Source organism: Dendropsophus ebraccatus, chromosome 12 (assembly GCF_027789765.1).
Source record: "Dendropsophus ebraccatus isolate aDenEbr1 chromosome 12, aDenEbr1.pat, whole genome shotgun sequence".
Taxonomy (NCBI): domain Eukaryota; kingdom Metazoa; phylum Chordata; class Amphibia; order Anura; family Hylidae; genus Dendropsophus; species Dendropsophus ebraccatus.
In genome coordinates this window covers 38,094,273-38,118,741 of record NC_091465.1, presented here as the reverse complement: position 1 = coordinate 38,118,741, position 24,469 = coordinate 38,094,273, and the positions used below count along the sequence as shown (strand labels likewise).

The 24,469-nt window shown below is 42.5% G+C and overlaps 1 protein-coding gene across 1 annotated transcript in view; it reads right to left on the bottom strand.

The window, feature by feature from the left end:
* Positions 1-4,832: 4,832 nt before the first annotated feature.
* HOATZ (HOATZ cilia and flagella associated protein) overlaps positions 4,833-24,469 on the bottom strand; it is a 38,502-nt gene continuing 18,865 nt past the window's right edge. The window contains exons 4-6 of the mRNA XM_069948120.1: positions 15,750-15,809; positions 6,770-6,822; positions 4,833-4,994 (exon numbers count right to left, since the gene is read on the bottom strand). Of these exons, the coding sequence (XP_069804221.1) occupies positions 4,934-4,994; positions 6,770-6,822; positions 15,750-15,809 (174 nt within the window). The 3' untranslated portion in view covers positions 4,833-4,933. The remainder of the gene's footprint in view (positions 4,995-6,769; positions 6,823-15,749; positions 15,810-24,469) is intronic.

Sequence of the window (24,469 nt, the reverse complement as noted above, 5' to 3'; positions counted from 1 at the left end):
CCATGCTAATGCAGCTTCTTAGGGTATACTATAAAGACACAAAAGAGCAGGATCCTCTTCTGCAGCACATTAGGAGGCTTCATAGAAGTTACGCTCTACCCACTAACTAATGGAGCCTGCAGAGATGAAAACTCATAAAAAATGGCATAAACCAGAAATAGTGCTAAGTACTTACACAGTAGCTTATCATGAAAGCTGTTTTCTGCTACGACAGGTAAATACTACCTATCTCTTTAAAAAGCTTAAGACGTCCTTACTAGAGATGAGCGAACCGGGTTCGGGTCCATCCGAACCCGAACGATCGGCATTTGATTAGCGGGGGCTGCTGAACTTGGATAAAGCTCTAAGGTTGTCTGGAAAACATGGATACAGCCAATGACTATATCCATGTTTTCCACATAGCCTTAGGGCTTTATCCAACTTCAGCAGCCACCGCTAATCAAATGCCGAACGTTCGGGTTCGGATGGACTCGAGCATGCTCGAGGTTTGCTAATCTCTAGTCCTTACGTCATCTCAGAAGTTTCAATCTGTGGAGATGCCAGTGCTGAGATTCCCAAAATCGGATCCCTAAAACAGTGTTGTTTCAGCCTTATAGTCGTGGCCAGCCTAAAAGGACACTGACAGTTGAAGGTGACAAGTTACAATATGAGGAAGCCCTGCAAAGTTCAGCCAGGCAGTAAGGCCCTGAAAAGTCAATAACACAGCGATGGTTAGAAGAGAGAGAAAAGAGAAGTTGCCCAAACAAGTGAGAAAATAAATCACTGTGCGGAAACACATCCACAGAAGAGAGAAAGTCACAAAAGGACATATATGAAAGAAAGATATCAGGAAACATAAAGAGAGAGGTTGAGCACTCACCAGGGAACAACAGATAATATTTCAGACCAGAACCATTTACAGGACTTTGTACCTGCAATGAGATTGATGAAAATAGACTGCAACAAAACAAGTGCGCTTATAAAAGCATCACCTACTGTATGTAATACAACTGCTGATGAGATCACTGAAGTATATATAATAGAAATATAGGCGATGGAGTTGTGATGTCATCAAAAAATCCTAAATCTTCTATTTACATTTAAAGAGGATATCCTACTACATCTACTCTACTAAGCATCCTCCTAAAACCCATTTGTCACCATCTCTTGATAAGAGGTTGAAATAAAAAAAGCTGAAAATATGTTTACTTTGTTTTTTTATATTGATTATGTGTCAGCGTTGGGAAAACCACACCAAAACGCATGTGAAAAAAGAAACAATAGCATGGCAATATGCCAACTGAGTCATACTAGTATGGAACTGTATCTATGACCCATCAGTTATATGCATGAAGGAGATCTGAGGAAGGCCTTTTTTCTCAAAATGGCCCTTACATTTACTCCTCCACAGGTATCTTTTCTGGATAAGTTGTTGTGTGTGTATAAGGGAAGTGGCACTATTTCTGGCTATTACACTCATACTTCTGTTCTTGAACACAACACGTTCTGGAAGGCAGTTCCATAACCTAGCAGTTTGAGAACAGAGCAGAGTTTTCCCATAGCGAATAATGTAAACCTGTTTAGTTGGTTTATACACTGGCGGTGAAGAGTTAAGCGGTGATGCAATAGCATTATCACTTACCTTCTCTGGACATACAGTCTCAGCTCTAAACAGGGTTTCTCACTGAAGAGCAGAAAGTGTCTGGACAGGGCCCTGTCTGTATGGCTGTTGAGGCAGAAGAGTTTGCTAGCCAGACATGGGTTAAATGATAATGCTGTGCAGAGAATTACCATTTAACTCCCTAAGAGAAGCAGACCACCAAAATTATAGATTTTCTGCTCTAGTGATGATAATGTGACTGCCACTAGAGGACACTGTAAACATGATTACACAGCTATAAGCCAAGAGTTTTAAGTGACATCCCCAGGGAGGAGCATAACATCCATTATTTTGGTGTTCTGATCCCCCTAGGGAATTAAATGATAATGCTGTATGCATGTCTCCTGCTCAGTTTGACAACCAGGAAGAGGGTTAAGTGATGATGCTGTGCATACCCGCTTAACCCCTGTCTGGCTGGTAAACTGAGCAGGAGGCATGCATACAGTGTATGCATTCCACTCAGCAGCAGTACAGACATGGCCCACTCAAGAGCACAAACTTTCTGCAGCTGAGTGTGAAACCTGTTCATAGTGGGGATTCCCTTCATTAGGATGGAAGTCCCTGCTTCTGTAAACAGTGGTGCCCAAACAACTTGAATAACTGTCAGCTGAACAATACCTTAGGTTTGTTCGGATACCGAGCAAAGTTCGAGCACTGAACAAAATTTTGGGAAAACTGTGGTTTGAATACTGAATTATTCGAACACAGAGGTTTTAAAAAACGAGGTACCAATGTATATAACTTGCAGCATTTTCCAGCAGATTTCTACTCTGCAGGACTCATCTCTAATTTTCAGTCATCCCTGAACTAGTGGGTAAAGCCTAGTCTCTATATTATCCTCCACACATTGCATACACACAGAAGGGATTCTGTTCTCTAAGCAAAAACAGCAGCATGAAGGACATTACAGAGCAACACTGAGCAGTCTAAGTTGTGACTCAAGTACTGCAATGAGATCTGATTCTCACTGTAAGCTTTATTGGTATCCTAGTGGGTACTACTATTTACAACAAGGTCGAAATCCAAAACTATTTATCTTCAATGGGATGGAAGTCCTGTTTCCTTAATGTTACAGAATTTATAACAGGAAAAATGCTACTGAAAAACTAGAAACATGTACTAAAACATACTACGTTGGAAAAATTGCTGAAATTTGACATCGCTAAGTAACAGTCTATAACAGTCTACAGATACAGTAACTAATCTCCACTATATAAGAAAAGTATAGATATTTGGCATAAACTACTATAAAGAAATTAACCAGTTTTGCATAGAGACACTTTATATTGCATCTCTAGACATTATTTACTTGTTAACCTGCCAACTCATACATTATTGAGAGGGAAAGTGCTTTCTGCTACAAAACTATAAAAATATAATGATCTTTCATAAATTGCGCTTTTAAAACTACAACAACCTACGAGCGGCATCTACATTGCTGGATTAGCAGTTTGAAGCAGAAATGCGAGTGTCATTACAGAGAGGCACTTTATACATGGACAGAAATGGCTACAGATGGTAAAAGCATCGGACACTAAGTGCATGCACTATATGACCCTTTAATCTTCAGCTATGGGGGCTGTAAACTAGAATTGCCCAGTCGCTAGATTATTTTAGTAGGTAAGGGAAATCCACCATTGTACAGACTTATGCAATGGGGTGACTCTAATAGAGCACTAATGACTGGCCTAGAGATGGGATACAACAGTCCACATGGAGAATGGAGGACTTCATAGTAATAGACTTGTGGTCCCTTTCAGGAGTTGTATGACACAATCACACATCTTACCCCCCGCCCCCGGACGAAGGGTCCTCACAACACACACATTTTTCAGCCTCTGTTAAGACAAGATCCCTGTGCAAGTTCTCATCAACTTTAAAAGTAGGAGTCCAAAATGGGACCCCTTTAAGGGCTGTTTGCCTATGGACTAAGACTTGTTCTATAAGAGGGTGTTATATGTGTATTTTTGCATGATTTATTACAGACACAAGTACCGCCCTGACCACTCAAACCAACGCTTATGGCCAACCTAAAGGGAAGCTCCCAGGAGATCCTACTGCCTGAACCACTGACATAATGAAACAGGGACAAGTTCCCTTATTACAATAATCTATGATTTACTCTGCAAGTACTCCTATAAGAGGTGGTGGTCTCAGTAAGCTTCTCCCCACCCAGCTTGACTGATAAATCTCTGCCTATACACAAGTAGGGAGAGATCTGCCAATCAAATGCAGTGTGGTGGGGAGAATTCAGCTGGGAACTCCGATGACTCAAAGCCCCATTCCTAGGCAGCACTGATGGAAATGTGTCATCAGAAAATTACCTATTATTCAAACTGAAGGGGTTGTCTGGGACATTGCATTGACTTCTGAGGGTTTTATATGTTCTATATGCACTTTCATTATTTATTTCTAGCTCCTCTTGTTCTTAGTCAATTATGCTTGTGATTTGTTTACTTTCCATGATGTCACATTAAATTTCTGTTTACTGTCCTTTTCTTAGTCCAGAGCAGTGAAAAGTTACAGATTTTTGTGCAGTTTACAACTTTTCACTGGTCTGCACCCCGCTTGCCAAGTGCGCAGGAAAGGGGCCTGACATTGTGCAAAGAGAGACGTGGCCTATGATTTCTCTGGAAGGCTGCAGTGTATAAGCGAGCCTGTCCATGTTTTATGCTGCCCATGTTTCAGGCAGCAAAAAAGTCTTGGCAGGTTCTCTTTAAGTAGACTTTTACATCGTAACTAAGTCTTGGAATTTTGCCATATTGCAGCTCTGTGCAAAATGCCTGGTAAGAAGTGGCACACAGCAGAGTAGAAGCAGACCTTTCAAAGATTGCAGGGGTAAGGTAACCCCACCGCCAGAGATTTACTGAATGTTCTAGCAAAATGCCACTTACCATTGTAGAAAAAAAACAACAACACATTTTAAGTGACCTATTGCAACAGCACAGCAATAAAGAGATTATAGTTCTTTAAAAAGTTAGATTTGAGGAAATAAAAAATAAAATCTTAGTTATTCCCAAATGACTAAGTTATTTGTACAGTAAAAGGCACAGATTTGTGTATATACATTCAAGATAAAATCAATCAGGGCACCAGTCAATAACATCTTAGATTTTATTATACATTCACCAAAGCAATTCATTACATGAAATAAGAGTTACAGGCGCATTAACCCAGACATTGTGGACAAAAATAGACCGAAACAGAGAATATATTTATAGAAAGATGTTCAGTCATAAAAAGTCCTAGAAACCAGCACTGGTCAAATCTGTATTCTCTGTGTTGAGGTTACAGTTAGTCAAGCTGCCTCACAGTTTTTATATCTTCTATTGCCTCTATATCCCGTGTGGGTAGCCTGCCGGAAAAAAAAAAGAAGTAAAAAAAAATGCTGTAGTATAATTCTATAGTTTATCATTAAACCTGCCTTTTTTTGAAAACTAGAGTACTGTAGTTTAAAGAAGCCCTTGTTTACTGCACTTGCACCTGACAGTATTCCTGCAGTTTCATCTGTTTCATCCCAGCTCAGCTGTATCCATATATATCATTACTGCTGCTGGGTAATGTCACCACTATTCGGACTGCTTTATGTGCAACAGGAAGTTGTCTGTTTTGTCACCTGAATTCCTGTGAACTACAGGATTACATTATCAGCTACTAGAGCCCTCCTTGCAGCTCTCAGAGCCCTACCCACCCAGCTTTATCTGTATGTGTCTCCATTTATATAACACTGCTGCTGCTAGCTCTATGGGACCAGGAGAGCAGTGATATAGTATGTAGATGTCCTTACACCGATCAGCATTAGTTATATGACTCCCCTGAACACACAGCCTGCCTCTGTTATGTGCTGCACTGTGGCCTACCTATGCAGCAATGTGATCTCTAGTCTGACCAGAAAATTACAAGGTCTAATGTGTAAACAAGAGTCAGTCTGTCCTTTATTATGCTTGAGTGAAACTGGCTTTAATTTGGCACTGCAGTACCATTTACAGGAAAACAGTGAAGAATACGGTGCTGAACCAGCTCTGCATCTCCTCCAGTTGTAGTGAGGATCCCAAGGGTCAGGTCCTTTATAAGATGCTAATGCCTCTTTTATGGAAGAAGGAATGAGTGCCATGCTGCCATTACATGGATCCAGGCCCCCCCCCTCTCCCATATATCAGATTGTCACAATTTGCGTTATTTGCCGTAAAATAATTATATTACCGTAATTAATTTTTACAGAGTAAAATACATTTTCCCTCCTAATCCTTTATACAAATGAGCCCTTTTACTACACATAGTTGATAGTTGGCGTATCTTTGAATACTGCCATAAATGATACATTGTGCTTGCTCGTCCCGCTCTTGTTACATGAGGTTATTAATATTGACCAAGACACCTACACGAGCAGCAGTGTTGGTAAATCTTTGTCTCAATGTTGATTAAATGGCTGCAGAATCAATACAGAGGTCTTGTCCTGCTCACACAGACACAGCAAGAGAGTGGAAAGTAAACCTCAGACTCAACTCATTTAATCTTCACACTGTAATGTAAAGAACAGAAGCTGTGTACAGATACAACTTAAAACCTGACAGAGATAGGGTATAAGCTGTCTGTTTTAATTGTATTGCCTATAAAATAACAATGCTGGAGCATCTATCCTTAGAACTCTCCGCTGTGCCGCCCCTTTGTTATTCCTCCTGGAAATGAATGAATAAAGGACAAGGAATGATCTCCTGTGGGTGTGTCCTTACATACTGAAACTCTGTCCAATCAGTGCAGTGAAGGGACACACCCCTATGACAAGGGGGGGGGGAATGGTAACACCCAGTTGTCAATTTATTCATCAATTTCTAGAAGGAACTGAAGAACGGTAAAAGTTATAATTGCTATACAATGGACACAGATAAAGCTGTGGACAGAATAGATCCACATGGAGCTGTGCATGTTCCCGACTTTCTCAATTCCAGTGTACTAGAGTTACAGAAATGGCTAAGCTCTGTCCATTTGCGTATTATAGTTGTCTGAGGCGGGACCCTTACTTATCGGACATTTATATTATAGCCTAAGGATAAGTCATGAATGTCTGTGGTGGGAAAACGCTCTCTTTAATATATTATATATATATATATATGTACTGGAGAGACTTACCTTCCTTCTTCCACTTGGATACTTGGTTTATGCCAAAAAGATACAAGTTCTTTCTATAAAGAAGAGAGAGTGATACAATGTAATACAATTCAATTCGAATCAATATAACTGAATGATGTCATGAAATCATGCCTTGTGTAATGGGAAGGGTAGACCCAGACCTAGTATAGTACTGTAATACAGTGCTTCTTAAACTGTGAGGCGCCCCCTAGTTGTTGGTGAGGCCCAGCTGGGGAGCCAGTTTTCACAAAAGTAACTATGATCTGCACAGTCCTCCATAATCTCCATTTTAGCAACATTATTAAGTTATTTTGTACTTGCTTTATTAGTATATAGAGCTTGGGAGATGGGTGAAGGTAGTGCTAGCATTATTTTTAGCTTTTAAATGGACTTTCACCACAGATAGTGAGGCCCAGGCACCCTCTTGGTCAGTCTGGTGAGGCCCAGGCATTGCCTTGGTCTGTTGGGTGAGGCTCCAGTAGAAATAGTTTGAGAAGCACTGCTGTAATAGGTACCTGTTGGATCGACCAGTGGTGATTTTTAAATATCATTAATAAAGTTTGAAAGTATTTTATGGTGTTTTTGTCCAATACATGTGGGTTGCCTGACTCTCTCTTTATATGTATATATGTTTTTCCAAGCATTTTTTAGGCAATTCGTGGGCAGTATCCTCCCTCAGCACGGAGCCTGCAGACTGACGAATATGACCGCAGATCAATTTTGCTTTGTACGAAGCAAAACGAATCTGCTTTGCTAATCTCTAAACATAATATATACTGTAAGGTATGGCAGGTGTATGCAACTGTATGTTCATAGAGTGATACATGGGTGTCTATATGTTGGTTTGCATATAGTTGCATATATCTATCCGAATGATCTTGCCAACCATAACCCCTAAATGTGGTGCAACTTAAAGGAAATCTTTTACGCTGCTTGAACCATAAATCACTGGGGTGGCCCTTGTGGATCAGACAGCAAGAATATAATGACAGGTTTTCTGTAAGGTTAACAGAGGGGAGACAACACATCTTTTAAAGGGGTACTCCATCGAAAATCTTTTTCTTTCAAATAAAATGGTTTCACAAAGTTTCTATAAATTTGTAATTTACTTTTATTTAAAAAAAAATTGAAGTCTTCACATATTTATCAGCTGCTGTATGCCCTGCAGGTAGTGGTGTATTCTTTTCAGTCTGACACAGTGCTCTCTGCTGACATCTGTGGCCAAGATAGGAACTGTTCAGAGCAGGAGAGGTTATTAATGGGTATTTGCTACTGCTGGACAGTTCCTGACATGGACAGAGGTGGCAGCAGAAAGCACTGTGCAAGACTGAAAAGAATACATCACTTCCTGCAGAACATACAGCAGCTGATATGTATGGGAAGACTTGATATTTTTTAAATAGAAGTTAATTACAAATCTATAAAACTTTCTGAAACCAGTTGATTTGAAAGAAAAAGATTTTCACCGGATAACCCCTTTAATACATGAGGCCCTCAGCAATCTCAACTGATGTAAGCATTGGTCTGTTCTAATAATCTCGCCAACAAAACATGCATGGAGAATAGGCTTTTCCTAAAGTTGCCTAAAATTCAGCTTCTTAAAGGAGTTTTTCCATCTTATAGCGTTGACAGTGATGACAAATCACTAGGATAAGTTGTCACTTATAATGGCTGTTCATGGAACTACAACAGTAGGCGCCAATGTGCGGGAAAACATTCATAATAAGACGCGACACTACGCCAGCGATATCCTGTCTCTTTATGCTATGGGAAAATCACTTTAATATGGTGGTAAATACCAGGCTTGTCTCTTTCAGTAAGAATTCGGCAGCAGAGACTTTACTTTAAGGTTCATAAATTATCAGAGGGAACTGATAATAATATATCTGTCTTATATATGTGGAAGTCATCTGGAAGAAGAGGCACCAAGCTCCAGTAAAGAGATACCATAATGGTTCTAGATACAAATAAAATGATCCTAAATATAAAAGACAACTCCATTATGAAAAGCAGTCTGTTGTTTTACAGCAGACAGGAAAATGAGTGGACTGGGTTGTCTGAACAGCATTTATCTGTCTCGAAACTGAAATTCCATTGGATTTATATGCACTTACTGTAACCCTGTGCACCAGAAGAAGAAAAATGCTTAACACGGCTGACAGTAGAACTCCAGGAGGAGACAGAAAATGTTATGAAGACGCATAACACAATGTCACCAGTTCGATGCTTCCCATTCCTTTAAGCTGATGGACAATTTATCTGTCTATCATGTCTGTTCTGCTGTAAGATGCCTCATGGAATGTCTGCTGCTCCCACAGACCCTATGAAAATGACAAGATGGTGGGCTCCACTGGTAGGATGACAGCACTCACCAAGGTAATGTTAGTGGCCACCTGTCATGATCATTCATATAGATCGGAGAGGAGTAACAGCTGACGCTGGAAGATAAGGCTTCCTTGAATATGTCCCATGTTGGGACAAGATCCATATACAACCCTAATTGATAGGCAATGTTACAATATGTCCATGATTCAGTCTAAAATATTACATGGCTTTTCCAAGTAGATAAAACGTATTGCCTACTGCTCTCCAAGGTTCTCAACATCATATAGTCATTGGCTACCACATGCGGTGCTCACAATATATTTTCCTATAGTCTGGCTTCCGATATCTTTACTCTCCTAAAACCACTCTCACCAAGGTGTCAAGCGATCTCCAGAAACTACTCCTTGTTCATTCTCTTGGATCTCTCAGCAGCGTTTGATGCTGTAGACCACCAGGTCCTTCTCTCCATGCTCCGCAGTCTTGGCCTTAAGGACTCTGTTTTCTCTTGGTTTTCTTCCTACCTCTCTGACCGCTCCTTCAGTGGATGCTTCTCGGGCTCTATGTTCTCCTTTTCCTCTTACTATTGGCGTTTCCCAGGGACCAGTCCTGGGCCCCCTCCTCTTCTCCCGCTATACAGCCCCCATTTAATAGACCATCAGCAGGTTTGGATATGCAAAACAAGGGTCCGTGGAGTCTCGGTTGCGAGTCTCAAAATACGGGATAGCCAGATATCTCTAGCCTGTTGCCACGGGGTGCCTCCATGATGGGGAGAGCACCACACCACCCTGATAAATAGCCCCTTAAGTCCCACTCGGTTGCGAGTATTGGAACACAAAGGGGCGACCCTGGTATTTCCCTGTTTGTGTTCCAATACTCGCAAACGAGTGGGACTTAAGGGGCTATTTATCAGGGTGGTGTGGTGCTCTCCCCATCATGGAGGCACCCCGTGGCAACAGGCTAGAGATATCTGGCTATCCCGTGTTTTGAGACTCGCAACTGAGACTCCACGGACCCTTGTTTTGCATATTTAAATTTTTGGGGGCATTAGTGGAGACTCTTGATTGAGTACTTCACTGGAGTGTTTTTCACTGTTCTCCTTGAGTTCAGTGATTACTGTGTTTTGTTGGTTCATCAGCAGGTTTGGCCTTAACTACCATCTCTATGCTGATGACACAAAGCCCTACGTCTCTTGCTGTGACATCACCCCTGCATTCCTACAAAATACCAGTGACTTTCTATCTGCTCTCTCCGACACTTCTCTATTTCTCAAACTCAATCTTTCAAAAAGTGAACTTCTTGTTTTCCCTCCCTCTACTCAACCTTAACCTGACATCTCACTCTCAGTCTGTGGTACTAGCATCACTCCTGTCCAAGAAGCTTGATCTGGGGGTTATGCTAGACTCTGATCTATCTTCTTACTCCATATATTAAAGCTCTTGCACCAACACCTCAAGATACATCTGGCGTGTGACTGGCTCACCCAACACTTACAGGCACTTTCTGATTCTATGTATAATGGCTGAACCATGGGCAAATAAAGAACTTGTTGCCTCTATTGTCATTGTCCTCCTAGTCTGTAAGGTCTTGTGAGCAGGTCTCTCACTCCTTTTGTATCTTTTATTTTAGTTATTTAATTCTGTAATGTGTAAATGTAGTCCCTGTATTGTGTGTGTAAAAAAAATAAATAATAAATGCTGCGGAATCTGTTGGCACTATACAAATAAATATTATTGTTAGTATATAAATAAGGCACATTTTACAGGCACCGGGACCTTATAACCGTGGCATTTCCTGGCAGTAAACAGAATCGGTCATGTGGAAAGCTCAGTCAATGATGGCAACTGGTGACACTTATGGATGCCAAGCTTTTGTCTACTTCAAGACCGATAGTAAATGTTTTGTGCCCTTTACCATTGACAAGTTAACAAACTCAAATTGTGTCAAAACTAAGCAACTGGGATAAAGCTGCTAGTATTCCTTCCTATACTATGATGAGGACACATTAAGGAATCAGCAAGGATATGCAACTAAATAAAACAAAAACTAACAAACTACACAAAAATGGCAAAACTTCAGTGTATTTATTGAGTATCGGCCTCTTTAAATTGAGACGTCCTATATAAATCACCTAAGCTCTTCAGTAGGTGGGCATTCATTTTATCCATTATCTCAAAGTTTAGATGCCAAGGTGTAGGTGCCATCATGCCACTTAAGCTCTCTTGTACATGTGCCAGTCGGCTCGTCCGGCCAAAGTAGCAATATGTTTTGGGCCGTTTTCTGTTGTGTTTACAAACAGGAAACATTGATCTGCAGAAAAGTGATCCAGCAGACGAAAAGCTGAAGCGGTAATTACAGCTGCTGCAGTCCTGCAATGGGATAACCTACAATGTATTATTAATACCAAATAAAAAAGAGATCAATAAAGATCAGGATGGCAGGCAGAAAACGGCAGAGCAATGGCTTCATAAATCACTGCTAGCAGCTGTAGTAACGCTGGCAGATTGATGTCCCACGTCTCACACTGCTGTGCTGCAGTATCCATCTGTGATTATTGCATTTCCTTGTTAAATATAATGCAAACAGCTTATTACAACTAGCAAAAAAATGGTTTACAGTCAGCACATAGAGTATACTCTACTGTCCCATACAGATCTACAGGGCGATTGTGAGTCAGTGGTCGGCTTGGTGCTAGACCTACCTCCCTGTGTCAGGGGCTAGTATAGTATAGTATACATTCCTTGGCATGGAACAAAAATATAGGTCTAACACCTTCTCCTAATACTGACTCTGGTCTTTGCAATTATTTCTTGCCCTGCTCCCTACCTACCTGAAGCTATTATTATAATATACCGTAATAAACAGAGGGCATACATTATATGTTTTTTTTTCTTTACATATAGGGATATGGCAATAATTGCTTTACTACAGATCACAGTTAGGGTATGGTAACACGCGGAACCCCGCCTGCCTCAGTGTGCCATAGCCTGTCTATGAGAGGGGTTGAAGTGGAGGTGCGCGAGTCCTCTCATAGACAGGCTATGGCACAATGAGGCAGGCGGAATTCTGCCATATTTACTCAGTGTGAACATATCCTTAGCATACTCCAGCACATTCATACCTGTAAAAATCTGAACTGCATTTTGTAAGCAGCTCCTATGTGAGTTAAAGGAGAATTCTGTCGGGAAAAAGAAATCAGTTCTGGCAGGGGGTGGGGGGAACATAATAAAGAAAGTATACTTACTGTTCCCTGTGCCCACGCAGCAGTGTGTCCTGCTCCAGGACCCCCGCCAGCATTCTCCTAATCTCCTTCAACGTCACGACCTGGCTGATGGGTGGACACAGATGCAGTCACTGAATGGCTGAGCGGGCTGTGTCCCACCCATTCCTGACGGGTTGTGTACACAGAAGCTGTGAGAAAATGACACTCGGCGGGGTCCAGGAGCCTGGTGATGCGGCGTGGGCACAGGGAACAGTAAGTATACTTTCTTTATTATGTCCCCCCTTCCCCACCAGGGAATGTCGCCTAGGAGACAGATACTGAAAGATGTTTTTTTTTTCATCCTGTTTCCATTTGCAATTTTTTTTTAAATGTAATTAAATTTAATTTAATTTGTTGTACATTATTATGGGGACAGCCATCTTGCCTTAGCTGTCTATAACGCCATTTAGAGATATGCTTTACAGCAAGCCTCATAATCATAGGCACCAAAGATAGGGGGAGATCCTACTGACTTTTGTGGAAGAGTTGTCTAGTCATGTGCTGCACAGAGGTCATTCCACTGTGAATGGTGGACAATCTTTTATTATATATATATATATATATCACTGTCACCTGTCATTGTAATCTGTTTATAATGATAAGGAGGAGACTGCTGAAATGTTCTTTCTACAAAAAAATTATTATAACAAAAAATCTTTAATAAAATATCTTGAAAAAAGTGTCAATCTTTTTTAAAGGAAAGTTAGACAAATTCCTAATATACACCTATTATGGGAAATGCACATATACTGCTTTTTTCCTCAATTTAGTAGATCATGCAGACTTCAATGACATGTGACATGGTCGGGGGGGGCGGCCAGCAGCATGGATGTAGCTAAGAGAGGGTGGCCAGCAGCATGGAGGGGGGCGGGAGGGCTAGGGGAGGGTGGCCAGTGTGATGGACGGGTGTGGGGGGTCCTTTGGGGGGCTAAGGGAGCCGATGCAGGTCGAACTGGTGCCGGGGAGCCTCTTTCTGCCACCCGGTGAGTGCACAAGCTGCTATGGATGACTGCAACCCAATTACAATTTAAATTCTCCATATACTGCGCCCCCTGCTGGCAGCTTCATAGGAATTACACCCAGCCTTGCTCTGGTTCGGTTCGTTACATATTTTTTTAGAGAAATTGAAGTCTGCATGATCTACTAAATTGAGGAAAAAAGCAGTATATGTGCATTTCCCATAATAAGTGTATATTAGGAATTTGTCTAACTTTCCTTATGTAATAACGTATTAAAAAATACTTTTGGCCGGACTTTTCCTTTAACCTCTTAAGGACATAGGACGTACCGGTACGTCCTATGTCCTCACTTGCACTTCAAAGCGGGGCCGCGCGGCGGCCCCGCTTTGAAGTGCCGCGATCCCGGGTGCCGCGTGTAGCCCGGGACCGCCGCTATTAGCGGGCACGGTCTGATCGCCGTGCCCGCTAATTAGCTAATCGGAGGCAGCTGTCAAAGTTGACAGCTGCCTCCGATTACCGGAGGCAACGTTTCCCTGGTGTCTAGTGGGGGAGATCGCTCCTCCGGGACCTTGTCCCGGAGGAGCGATCTCCGTTACTGATGCCGGCCGGGGACGCGTCCAAGATGGCGCCGTCCTCGGCTCGGCACTCGTTCGTTTTCGGCTGCAGCAGCCGAAAGCAAACGAGTGCCGATCTCATGGATCTCTGCAGCATATCTATGCTGCAGAGATCTCAATGAGAGATCCAAGTGTATATACTAGAAGTCCCCCAGGGGGGCTTCTAGTATATGTGTAAAAAAAAAAAAAAAAGTGTTGTTAATAGTAAAAAGCCCCCTCCCCTAATAAAAGTCTGAATCACCCCCCTTTTCCCAGGTTTTAAATAAAAGTAAACAAATAAATAAATAAATAAACATGTTTGCTATCGCCGCGTGCGTAATCGCCCGAACTATTAATTAATCACATTCCTGATCTCGTACGGTAAACGGCGTCAGCGCAAAAAAAATCCCAAAGTGCAAAATTGCGCATTTTTGGTCGCATCAAATCCAGAAAAAATGTAATAAAAAGCGATCAAAAAGACGTATATGGGCAATCAAGGTACCGATAGAAAGATCACATCATGGCGCAAAAAATGACACCTCGCACAGCCCCATAGACCAAAGGATAAAAGCGCTATAAGCCTGGGAATGGAGCGATTTTAAGGAATGTATATTGGTTAACAACGGTTTGAATTTTTTACAGGCCATCAGATACAATATAAGTTATACATGTTATATATCGTTTTAATCGTAACGACTTGAGGAACATGCATAACAAGTCAGTTTTACCCCAGGGTGAATGGCGTAAAAACACATTTCCCCCAAATAAAAGAAATGCGTTTTTTTTTTCAATTTCACCACACTTCGATTTTTTTTCTGGTTTCGCAGTGCACTTTATGCAAAAATTCAGCCTGTAATTGCAAAGTATAATTAGTGACGCAAAAAATAAGGGGTCATGTGGGTTTCTAGGTGGAAAAATGCAAGTGCTATGACCTTTTAAACACAAAGAGGAAAAACCGAAAACGTAAAAACGAAAATGGGCCCCGTCCTTAAAGGGTTAAAGTGTCACTGTCGTGAATTTTTTTTTTTGCAGAAATCAATAGTCCAGGCGATTTTAAGAAACTTTGTAATTGGGTTTATTATCCGAAAAATGCATTTTTATCATGAAAAAGCAGTTTGAAGCTCTCCCCCCTGTCTTCATTGTTCTCCTATGGAGAGAGCTAAAGAAAAGACCAAAACAGGACAACAAAGAGTTAATCTACAAATCCCTCACCCATTATCTGTTCTGACCATCACCAGTGACCTGTCTGAGCTCGGATTACAGCTGTCACCCAGCTCCATGCCTGTAATCCTCTGTTATCTGCTTTCTGCTGCCGGCTAACTCCCTCCTTCCTCCTCCCCCCTCCCCTCTCCCTAGAGCAGACAGGGTACGTCTCCTGCAACAAGTCACAATTTTCAGATTTTTCAGAGTGGATGAAAAAGAGGAAGGAGGGGGGGACCTGGGAAAAGGCTTTTTACATGCAGATAATGGCAGATTTGGCTAATAAACCCAATTACAAAGTTTCTTAAAATCGCCTGGACTATTGATTTCTGCAAAAAAAAAAAAAAAAATACGACAGTGACTCTTTAAGTGACCAGCATGAAAATGGCAAGATTTTAGGTTTGTTTTATAATATAGATCTTAAAATGGAAAATTAGTAAAGGAAAACAATAAAAAAAATTCTTCAAAAATATGTTAAACATAAAAACTTGATTTAAACAATAGGTCATTTTCTGATTATATATTCCCTTTAAAATGTATCTGGAAAGTATGTTGAGTAGGGTGTCTAAAGTGACAATGTACTGTACAACATACAGATATTTATTAGGTATGGTATATGCTATGAAAAAATGTTATATTTGTACCTTAATACGATCTTCTCTTTGTTTTTCCAGCAGGGCAATGATTTCTTCTCTTCTTTTAGCCTTAAAAAAAATAAAAAATAAAATATTATATTTGTTATTTGGAGGCAGATTTTCCGTGGGGGATTTTTGCCATTTTGAAGTAAATTAGGGGAAAAAATTTGATGTAAATTAAAGAGGGAAGATAAAGCAGAATCGTCATTCAGCCCCACAGCTGTGTACCAGATCATTGGGGCAAACACCCTTGTCCCAAATATTCATAAAAGAGGTGTTTGACCATGAAATAATACAGGTTTTATGGTGTAGTAAGTCATTTCACACAAACATTCAGAGGTGTGTATGCCGCACCGACAACGGCCGTTGTTCCCCTTACAGCTACGCAAATAACTGACTAATGCAGGAACAACGGACGTTATTTCCGCTCTGTCCACATAATGTATGGCCATTCTGACAGCTGTACGTTGAATGGACTGCAATGGTTAATTGAATTGCAGGCACACCCAAATGTGCCGCAATCCAAAAAAAATAAAATGATGTTCCTGCGGCGGATAGGGCAGTATCGGCCCCAGAATTCCATCCTTTAGTGTCACATATAGATAATATAATACATAAACACTGGCACATCCTCAATAAAACATACCCTAATATTGAGGGATTTACCACTCCCCCATTAATCTGTAACAAGAGGGGCCCCAACCTGAGGAATAGCCTAGTAAGCGCTGATAACTGAAACTATGCGGAGACTACTATGCGGAGTGCGTCCGACTACCCTGACAACCATGATACATATGAGCTGTGCTCAATACAACAACATTCTAAGGGGCACATAGATTCTCCACCCGTGCTCAGGAAAAGCAATTGACATCAAGGGATACTCTACGTGTGACATAAAGAATGTGGTGTACATAATCAAATGTCCTTGTGGACTGTTATATGCGATGGAAACAATGCAGCGTATAAAGGACAGGATAAGCAAACATAAGTCCACAATCAGGTGTGGTAAGTGGGTAATACCCATCCCCCATCACTTCCAAGAGAAAAACCACAGTGTATCCCAAATACAATTTCCATAACATTCCACCCTTTATTTCTATGGGTCTGTTGTGAGGCAGCTGCCCCTAGCAACCAATCAGATTCCAGCTCACTTTGAAAATAAAAGTAGTAATCCTATTGGTTGCTAAGGCTTTAGTATAGCTCTGGCTGAGGCTCATTCCCTCACCTATGCATTGTTACCTTATCTTATCTTATGTTACCTGTGTGTGGAGTGTGGAGATTTTCCCATTCATTTCTATGGGAGATTTTCCCATTCATTTCTATGGGGCGGCTTTCCCCATCCTGTACATCTGGCATGGACAGGCCCTTTGCTCCAACCTTCCCGGGCACCCAATGTATCTGCGTGCCAAATATGGGGTTAGGGTGCCTTTTTACGTAACGGATCCGCTGAGAATTTTTCACTGCAAATTCGCAGCGAGATCCGCTGCTGATCCCTGCCCTGTACGCTCTATGGGCAGACAAAATTGCAGCGGGATGCACATCCCGCAGTGAGTATGTCAGCAGCCTGCCCCGTTAACCCCCCCACCGCCAGAACGTATACATCACCTTCTCCACGCTGCGGCTTGCTTCGGGGCTCCCGGTGTCTTTACGTCCCGCTCAGCCAATTAGTGCTCTGCGGCGGGGCAGCGCACTGATTGGCCGAGCGGGACGTGCGGGGAACCCCCGAAGCAAGCCGGAGCGTGGAGAAGGTGATGTATACGCTCCGGGGGTGGGGGGTTGACGGGGCTGGCTGCTGACATACAGCGGGATGTCCATCCCGCTGCAAGTGTGTCTGCCCATGGAGTGTACAGGGCAGGGTTCCGCAGTGGATCTTGATGCGAATTCGCAGCGAGAAATCTGCTGCAGATCCGTTACGTCTGAAGGCACCCTTAAACAGTTTAGGCGTTTGGAAGTCTATAGAGGAAAGTCATTCATTTTTATTATATAGATATTCATTTTTGCTTTCTTTATTTTTCAGATAGCTACTTTAAAGTGGGCCTGGGCCAATCACATTACATGGGCCATATGACTCTGACAGGGAAAAATGACATAAAACCTACAGAGAAATTGATCACATTCTGCATGGTCTTGACACGCCATCTTTTATTTGGAGTTGTTATATGTCATGTAATTACTTGGTGGCCATATATATATATCAACATTTCTCAATAATAATCTTTTCATGAACAGCAAACATTTATGTATGTTCCATCCACTGCAATCTGCTAAGTATTATAAGCATGGAGCAGAGCCCATTAACCTAAGTGATGGGTGTGATCAATGAAGGCGAAGGCGGTAGTGTAGCGAGCATAGTGAGTAGTAAAGCTTTGCTTCACCATCCTATAAATCACTTTAATCTTACACAATGTTATATTGATGATAAATATCCCACAAATACATGAGCAACCCAGTCAGATCCAATCCTATCCATCAATATACCAAAGAGTGGTACTGTACTCTACCTGTACATTGGCAACCCAACCATGTATCATGATTGTTGTCATCAACAATAGGAGACTTGCATCAGGATATCAGTGATAGAGGAAATGTATCAAGAAAGATGGGACAGACACATGATGGCAAACCATAGCTGGAGCCTTTCAATGACCCACTTCCAAGAAAATCATAAAACAGCCTTAAAGTGACTGTACCACCAGGCCCAGGCTGAAGCACTGGAGGCGGGCCGACCCACCCTTAGTGGGAGGAAACCCTAGCCCCTCTATGATAAGGTTCCATTGATTCTAATGGAGTCACATCATGGAGGGGCTGGGGTTTCTTCCCACTGGGGGTGGGTCGGCCCGCCTCCAGTGCTTCAGCCTGGGCCTGGTGGTACAGTCACTTTAAGTTGTAATATGTAACAAAGATAATTATAGTTTTACCATAGCCGCACAGCCACCGCTAGATGTACAGTATAGCATGCAGATGTATGGCACTTGACTGGACTGGAGTCGTGGATCCACTGAACCACTGCTAGCAATGGCGTAGGCCGCACCAGGGAGTAGAGTCTTCACCAGAGCAAGGTTGTATTTGTTGCGGCAGGCAACACCCAGGTTGCTACCCTTGGCTTGGCTTGTTAGCGGTGGCAGGTGCAGCTGAACACACGTAGGTAGGAAAGCAGGCAGGTACACAGCAGGCATCTTAGTTGGGACTTACAGACAAAAAACAGGAGTCACGGGCAGAAATAATGGGAGGGAGAGCTGGGACCACAATGCTTAGAGTAGCAATGCAGAGTCTCCAACAGGGGGAAACAGAACAGGTGCAGCATTTATAGGGAAGGTGTTGGTGCATCAACCTATTAGGGGCGTACTGACCCTTTAAATCTGCGAGAGGCGCCCTAAGAGACAGAGCAGGATCTGGGAAAGGTAAGGGACACTGAGGATCTGAAGGGGAGACAGCGCTGCGCCCTGGCATGTGGGCTTCGGCGTCTGCCAAGAAATGGGAGCGGGAGAGTGGGTGCAGCAGTGGCCCAGAGCACGGGGCACCGCTGCAGATGTGACACCCTTCAGTTTAGTGATGTGTTGGGAGTTGGTCCTCCATTTGCTATCAATGTCCAATCCTGAGGGCTGTGCGCATACTTTTGTGCCACTTTTGGCACAGCCATAGCCAATCAATGACATGGAGGTTTAGTATGTGCATTCAGATGAGAATTTAGGTGTCGAATCTGTAAGGTTGCAGGGGTCCCAGCAGTTGGACCTCTGTAATCAAATTAAATATCTATGGCGTCAAAACTGCTTGGAGTGCTGTACAAATGAAAAAAACAAACCACAGTAATCTACCCTAATTCCCCGCTGCTGCCATTCAGAGGGCTCAAAGTCCCGTCTGCTTCTTGATTCCTAGGACATGCTGTTCTTGAAATGGCTTAAAGGGGAAGTCCACATAAGGAAAATTTGTTTTCTATTAAAAGTAGAGTGCAGGCTGATGATGCAGACAGGGGGCAGGGTGTGATGTCACAGGAGGCTTGGCTGGATCCCCCAATCCCCTGAGTGATTTACCATCTCTGACCAGCCAGAAGCAGGTGCAGCAAGGACTGTGGACTGTGATGAACAGCTGAGGGAAAGCATTGCATTCTGAGACCAGTACTGCATTCTAGGAACTGCTCAACCAGGACGTACAGAAATACAATACAGAACAAACCCCCCCAAAAGAAATGGATTTTTGGTAGTTTCAAAACTGAGATAGATAGGTAAGTAATGCGTAATGCTTCTGCAGAAGTTTCATTTTTTTAACCTGTACCTGAAGTTCCCCTTTAAGGCCCCTGCTGCTTTCTGTGACTTGTTGACCTTGCAGGAACTCCCTGCTAGGCGAATCACTGGCAAAAGCAGGTGCAACATGTTACCTGCCAAGCAGGGACATCACATAACCATGAAGGAGCTGAGAACAGTGGGGATGAGAACATATTATATTAGGTTAGGTGAGTATGTTTTTATTATTATTTTTATTATTATTATTATTATTATTATTATTATTATAACAGTATCCCAAGCCATATATGAAAGAAAACTGTCCCGCCATAACACATTGAAGACAGTGTACAAAAAGGGTAATCCCATCTCTTGTAGACTCTAGTAGTAAAATGGTTAAAGACAACAGTAGCAACTCTGCTTCTCATCTTATAAGATTGAAAAGAAATGTTTAATGTTTCCTAATGGACTGAAGCACTACTCTTACAATTAATTGGAAGCGCTTATTTGCTGACTTGCAGAATGCACCCTACTGCACAGCTCAGCTTCTTCAGGAGCTACTATAAAGATTTGTATGGCTGGCGTTTGTCCCAGCCGCTCAATGCGCTCTTTTCACATTAAAGAGAGAGGCCAATTTTACTGGAATGACATCAAATTTGCCAGTTTGCACAAGTTATGGCGGATAGGGTGCACACTGCCGGGCCGAGGTTTTATGCAGTGCACATAAAACAGATGGGATGCGTTCAATTAGATTCAGCCAATATTAATGTGTACTCATCCATGTTAAACAGGGGCAGCCATTTTCACTGACCCAGTATTGATGGGTGCTAAGATCCAGTGACAGAACGGAGGCTTAATCCGTAATTAGACTGATGCATAAAAAAAGTCTTTAATACTATGTATATTTACTAAAATGAGTTCTTGGAACAGTGGGTGGTGGTGTCATGTCACTGCCTAGAAGGAACTTGTCCTGCTTATCTAGATTTCTTGATTCATGAAAGGAATGGCTATTCTACTGTGATACTTACACAAGCAGAGCAGGATCAGTATAAAAAAGTCACTGGATATTAAAGGGGTTATCCAGCGCTACAAAAACATGGCCCTTTTTCCACCTCTCTTGTCTCCAGTTCAGGTGCAGTTTGCAATTAAGCTCCATTTACTTCAATGGAACTAAGTTTCAAACCCCACCCAATCTGGAGCCATGTTTTTGTAGCGCTGGATAACCCCTTTAAAGGGGTAGTCCACCCAAAAAATTTTTCTTTCAAATCAACTGGTGCCAATAAGTGCCAGAGATTTGTAATTCACTTCTATTAAAAAATCTTAAGTCTTCCAGTACTTATCAGCTGCTGTGTGTCCAGCAGGAAGTGGTGTTTTCTTTCCAGTCTGACACAGTGCTCGCTACTGCCACCTCTGTCCATGTCAGGAACTGTCCAGAGCAGTAGCAAATCCCCATAGAAAACCTCTGTTGCTCTCTAGACTGGAAATAATACAACTTCCTGTTGGGCATACAGCAGCTGATAAGTACTGGAAGGCTTGAGATTTTTTAATAGAAGTAAATTACAAATCTCTGGCACTTCATGGCAGCAGTTGATTTGAAAGAAATTTTTTTTGGGTGGACTACCCCTTTAAGTCACTAATGCATTCAGCGCACGGCTAAACCGGGGAGCTAGCTCTAAAGGCCCCCATACACATCTGAACCCACTAATTTCAGCAGGATCAACTGGACAACTAAGGTGTATTTGGGGCTTCAGACTCTCTGCTAATCGATGACTTTAAAGGAAAAGAAGGATCAGGCATGTTGGATATCACCTGTGTCATAGTTTTGTTCTCTGATAAACTGTTCCCAGAGGTGTCTGGTGGTGGCTTACCACTCATCTCTACATTCAGAAGACATCAATGCTTGGCCAAGCTAAATATATATGTGAATGGAGGGATTAGAAGAGACAAACTTTCAGGGGTTGTGCATTTTTTGCGATTAAAGTGACTCTGTACCCACAATCTGTCCCCCCCAAACCACTTGTACCATCGGATAGCTGCTTTTACTCCAAGATCTGTCCTGGGGTCCCTTCGGCAGGTGATGCAGTTATTGTACTAAAAAACAACTTTCAAACTTGCAGCTCTGTGTCAAACGTTAATGGCCTAGAGTATCCGTGCCCTAACCTTGCACGACCCCTCCGTCCCTCCTCCCCACCCTGCTCATCATTAGGAATGCCACTGGCAGGATTTTTCCTATTTCTCTGCAGTGAACATTGCACAGGTGCCCTAACGATCCAGCCTATGTGCAGTGTTCTCACAGCTGATGAATAGGAGAATACCTGCCAGTGGCATTCCTAATGATAAGGAGGGTGGGGAGGAGGGACAGAGAGGTTGTGCCAGCCTTATGCATAGTCACTCTAGGCCACGGCAGTTTGGCACAGGGCTGCAAGTTTAAAGTTATTTTTTAGGACAATAACTGTATCACCTGCCGAACAGACTTCAGGACAGCTCTTGGATTAAAAGCAGCTATCCGAAGGTGCAAGCGGTTTTGGGTGGGGTTTCAGATTATGGTTACAGAGTCACTTTAACCCATGCATGAGGGTGTGGACTTTCCTACATTAAAACCCAGGTCGCTATACCTGACATAGTCTCTGTTACCAACACTAACAAGTAAAAGTGCAGGAAACACAAAGTGGACAATAAACAGAGCATAGGTCAGGACTGGCAGAAGAGAACAGGACATGGTCAGGAACATAACCGAAAAAAACACTAGAAAACTCACACCAATCCAGATGGGAACTAAAGGAAACATTTACGTCCTACAATTCTAAATTCCTAGTTTAACAGAACGTGAACCCACTTTTCACATATCCTTAAATATTTGTGGTCACTTATTCCTCCCTGAGGGTAACATTTCCATTCTCTGCATGTCCACAGTGAAGTCTCTGAATAAATCTGACCGGCGCTTGCCTTCTTTGCTTATTGCAGATTCCAAGCAGCATCTGATTACTATGGAAGAATTCATTATTCTACATTAATACTTGCATGGTAAAAGGATTGCTGAATTTAAAATTCATGGGATGCATTTATAATCTAATTGAGATTATTAAGGGACTCGAGGCTGTCCATATTAGTTAGCTTCCTAATGGAGATATGCAGACATTAGGGAAATGTTAAGTTACAACTGTAGTTTAACCCCTTTAACATGCAGAATTTATATAATATATACACATAAATATATTGGCCACAGATAGCGCCTAACACGGTGTACCAGACATCAGCTGCTTCTCTAAGAGGATAAAAGCCACAGATGCCCCTCCACCCATTAGAGAGCAACAACAAATTGCCCCATAACATTACAACAATGACAGACTTCCAAAATAACAATGCAATCCTTATCATAACAGTGCATAAAGATGCCCCATGCCCCAGTCACAGATACTCCAGGCAACAGTGACATAGATGCCCACAAAACAGGGCAAAAGACACAGGTGCCCCTCCATAATAGTACACCAGCCAGAAATGCCCCCCCCCCAACAGTGCAACAGCCACAAACACCACCTATAACAAGGCAGCAGCCACACATGACCCACATAACAGTGAAAAGCCACATATACCCCTCCATAACAGCGCAACATCCACAGATACCCCTCCATAACAGCACAACATCCACAGCTACCCCTCCATAATAACCCTAAAGCCACATAAACCCCTCCATAACACTGAAGCCACAGATACATCCTATAACAGCACAACACCCACAGATACCCCTCCATAATAACACTGAAGCCACAGAAACCCCTCCATAATAACACTGAAGCCACATATACCCCCTATAACAGTACAACAGCCACAGATACCCCCCCATAACAGTACAACAGCCACAGATACCCCTCCATACCAGCACAACAGCCACAGATACCCCTCCGTTCCAGCACAACAGTCACAGATACCCCCCATAAAAGCACAACATCCACAGATACACCTCCATACCAGCACAACATCCAGATACCCCTCCATACCAGCACAACATCCACAGATACCCCTCCATAACAGCGCAACAGCCACAGCTGTCCTGTACAATAACTCCAAAGCCACAGATACCCCTCCATACCAGTTCAACAACAACAGTTCTCCTCATTACAGTGGGACTGCCATAGCTTCCCTCCATAACAATGCTACAGACACACAAAATTAACAGGGTGCCAAAGACATACCTAAAAGTTTTTCCAATATTATTTACATTCATATTTTCTAAATGTTAAAGGGGTTGGCCATTTTATAATAAAATAGTTCAGTGTACAGTATTAGTAGGTGTACTCACTGTATATACTGACAGCAGCTCCCTGTGTACCTCATACAGCTAAAATCAGACTCCCCTACTCCAGGCTGTTCTGTCCTGCTCTGTGCTGAGTCTGTCTATAAGATGGCCGACATGGAGGAGCATGTGACCATGCCCCGCCCCCAGTGTCCACCACTGAGCCTGTGTATACCTATGGAGGACACTGGGGGCGGGGCATGGTCATATGTCTT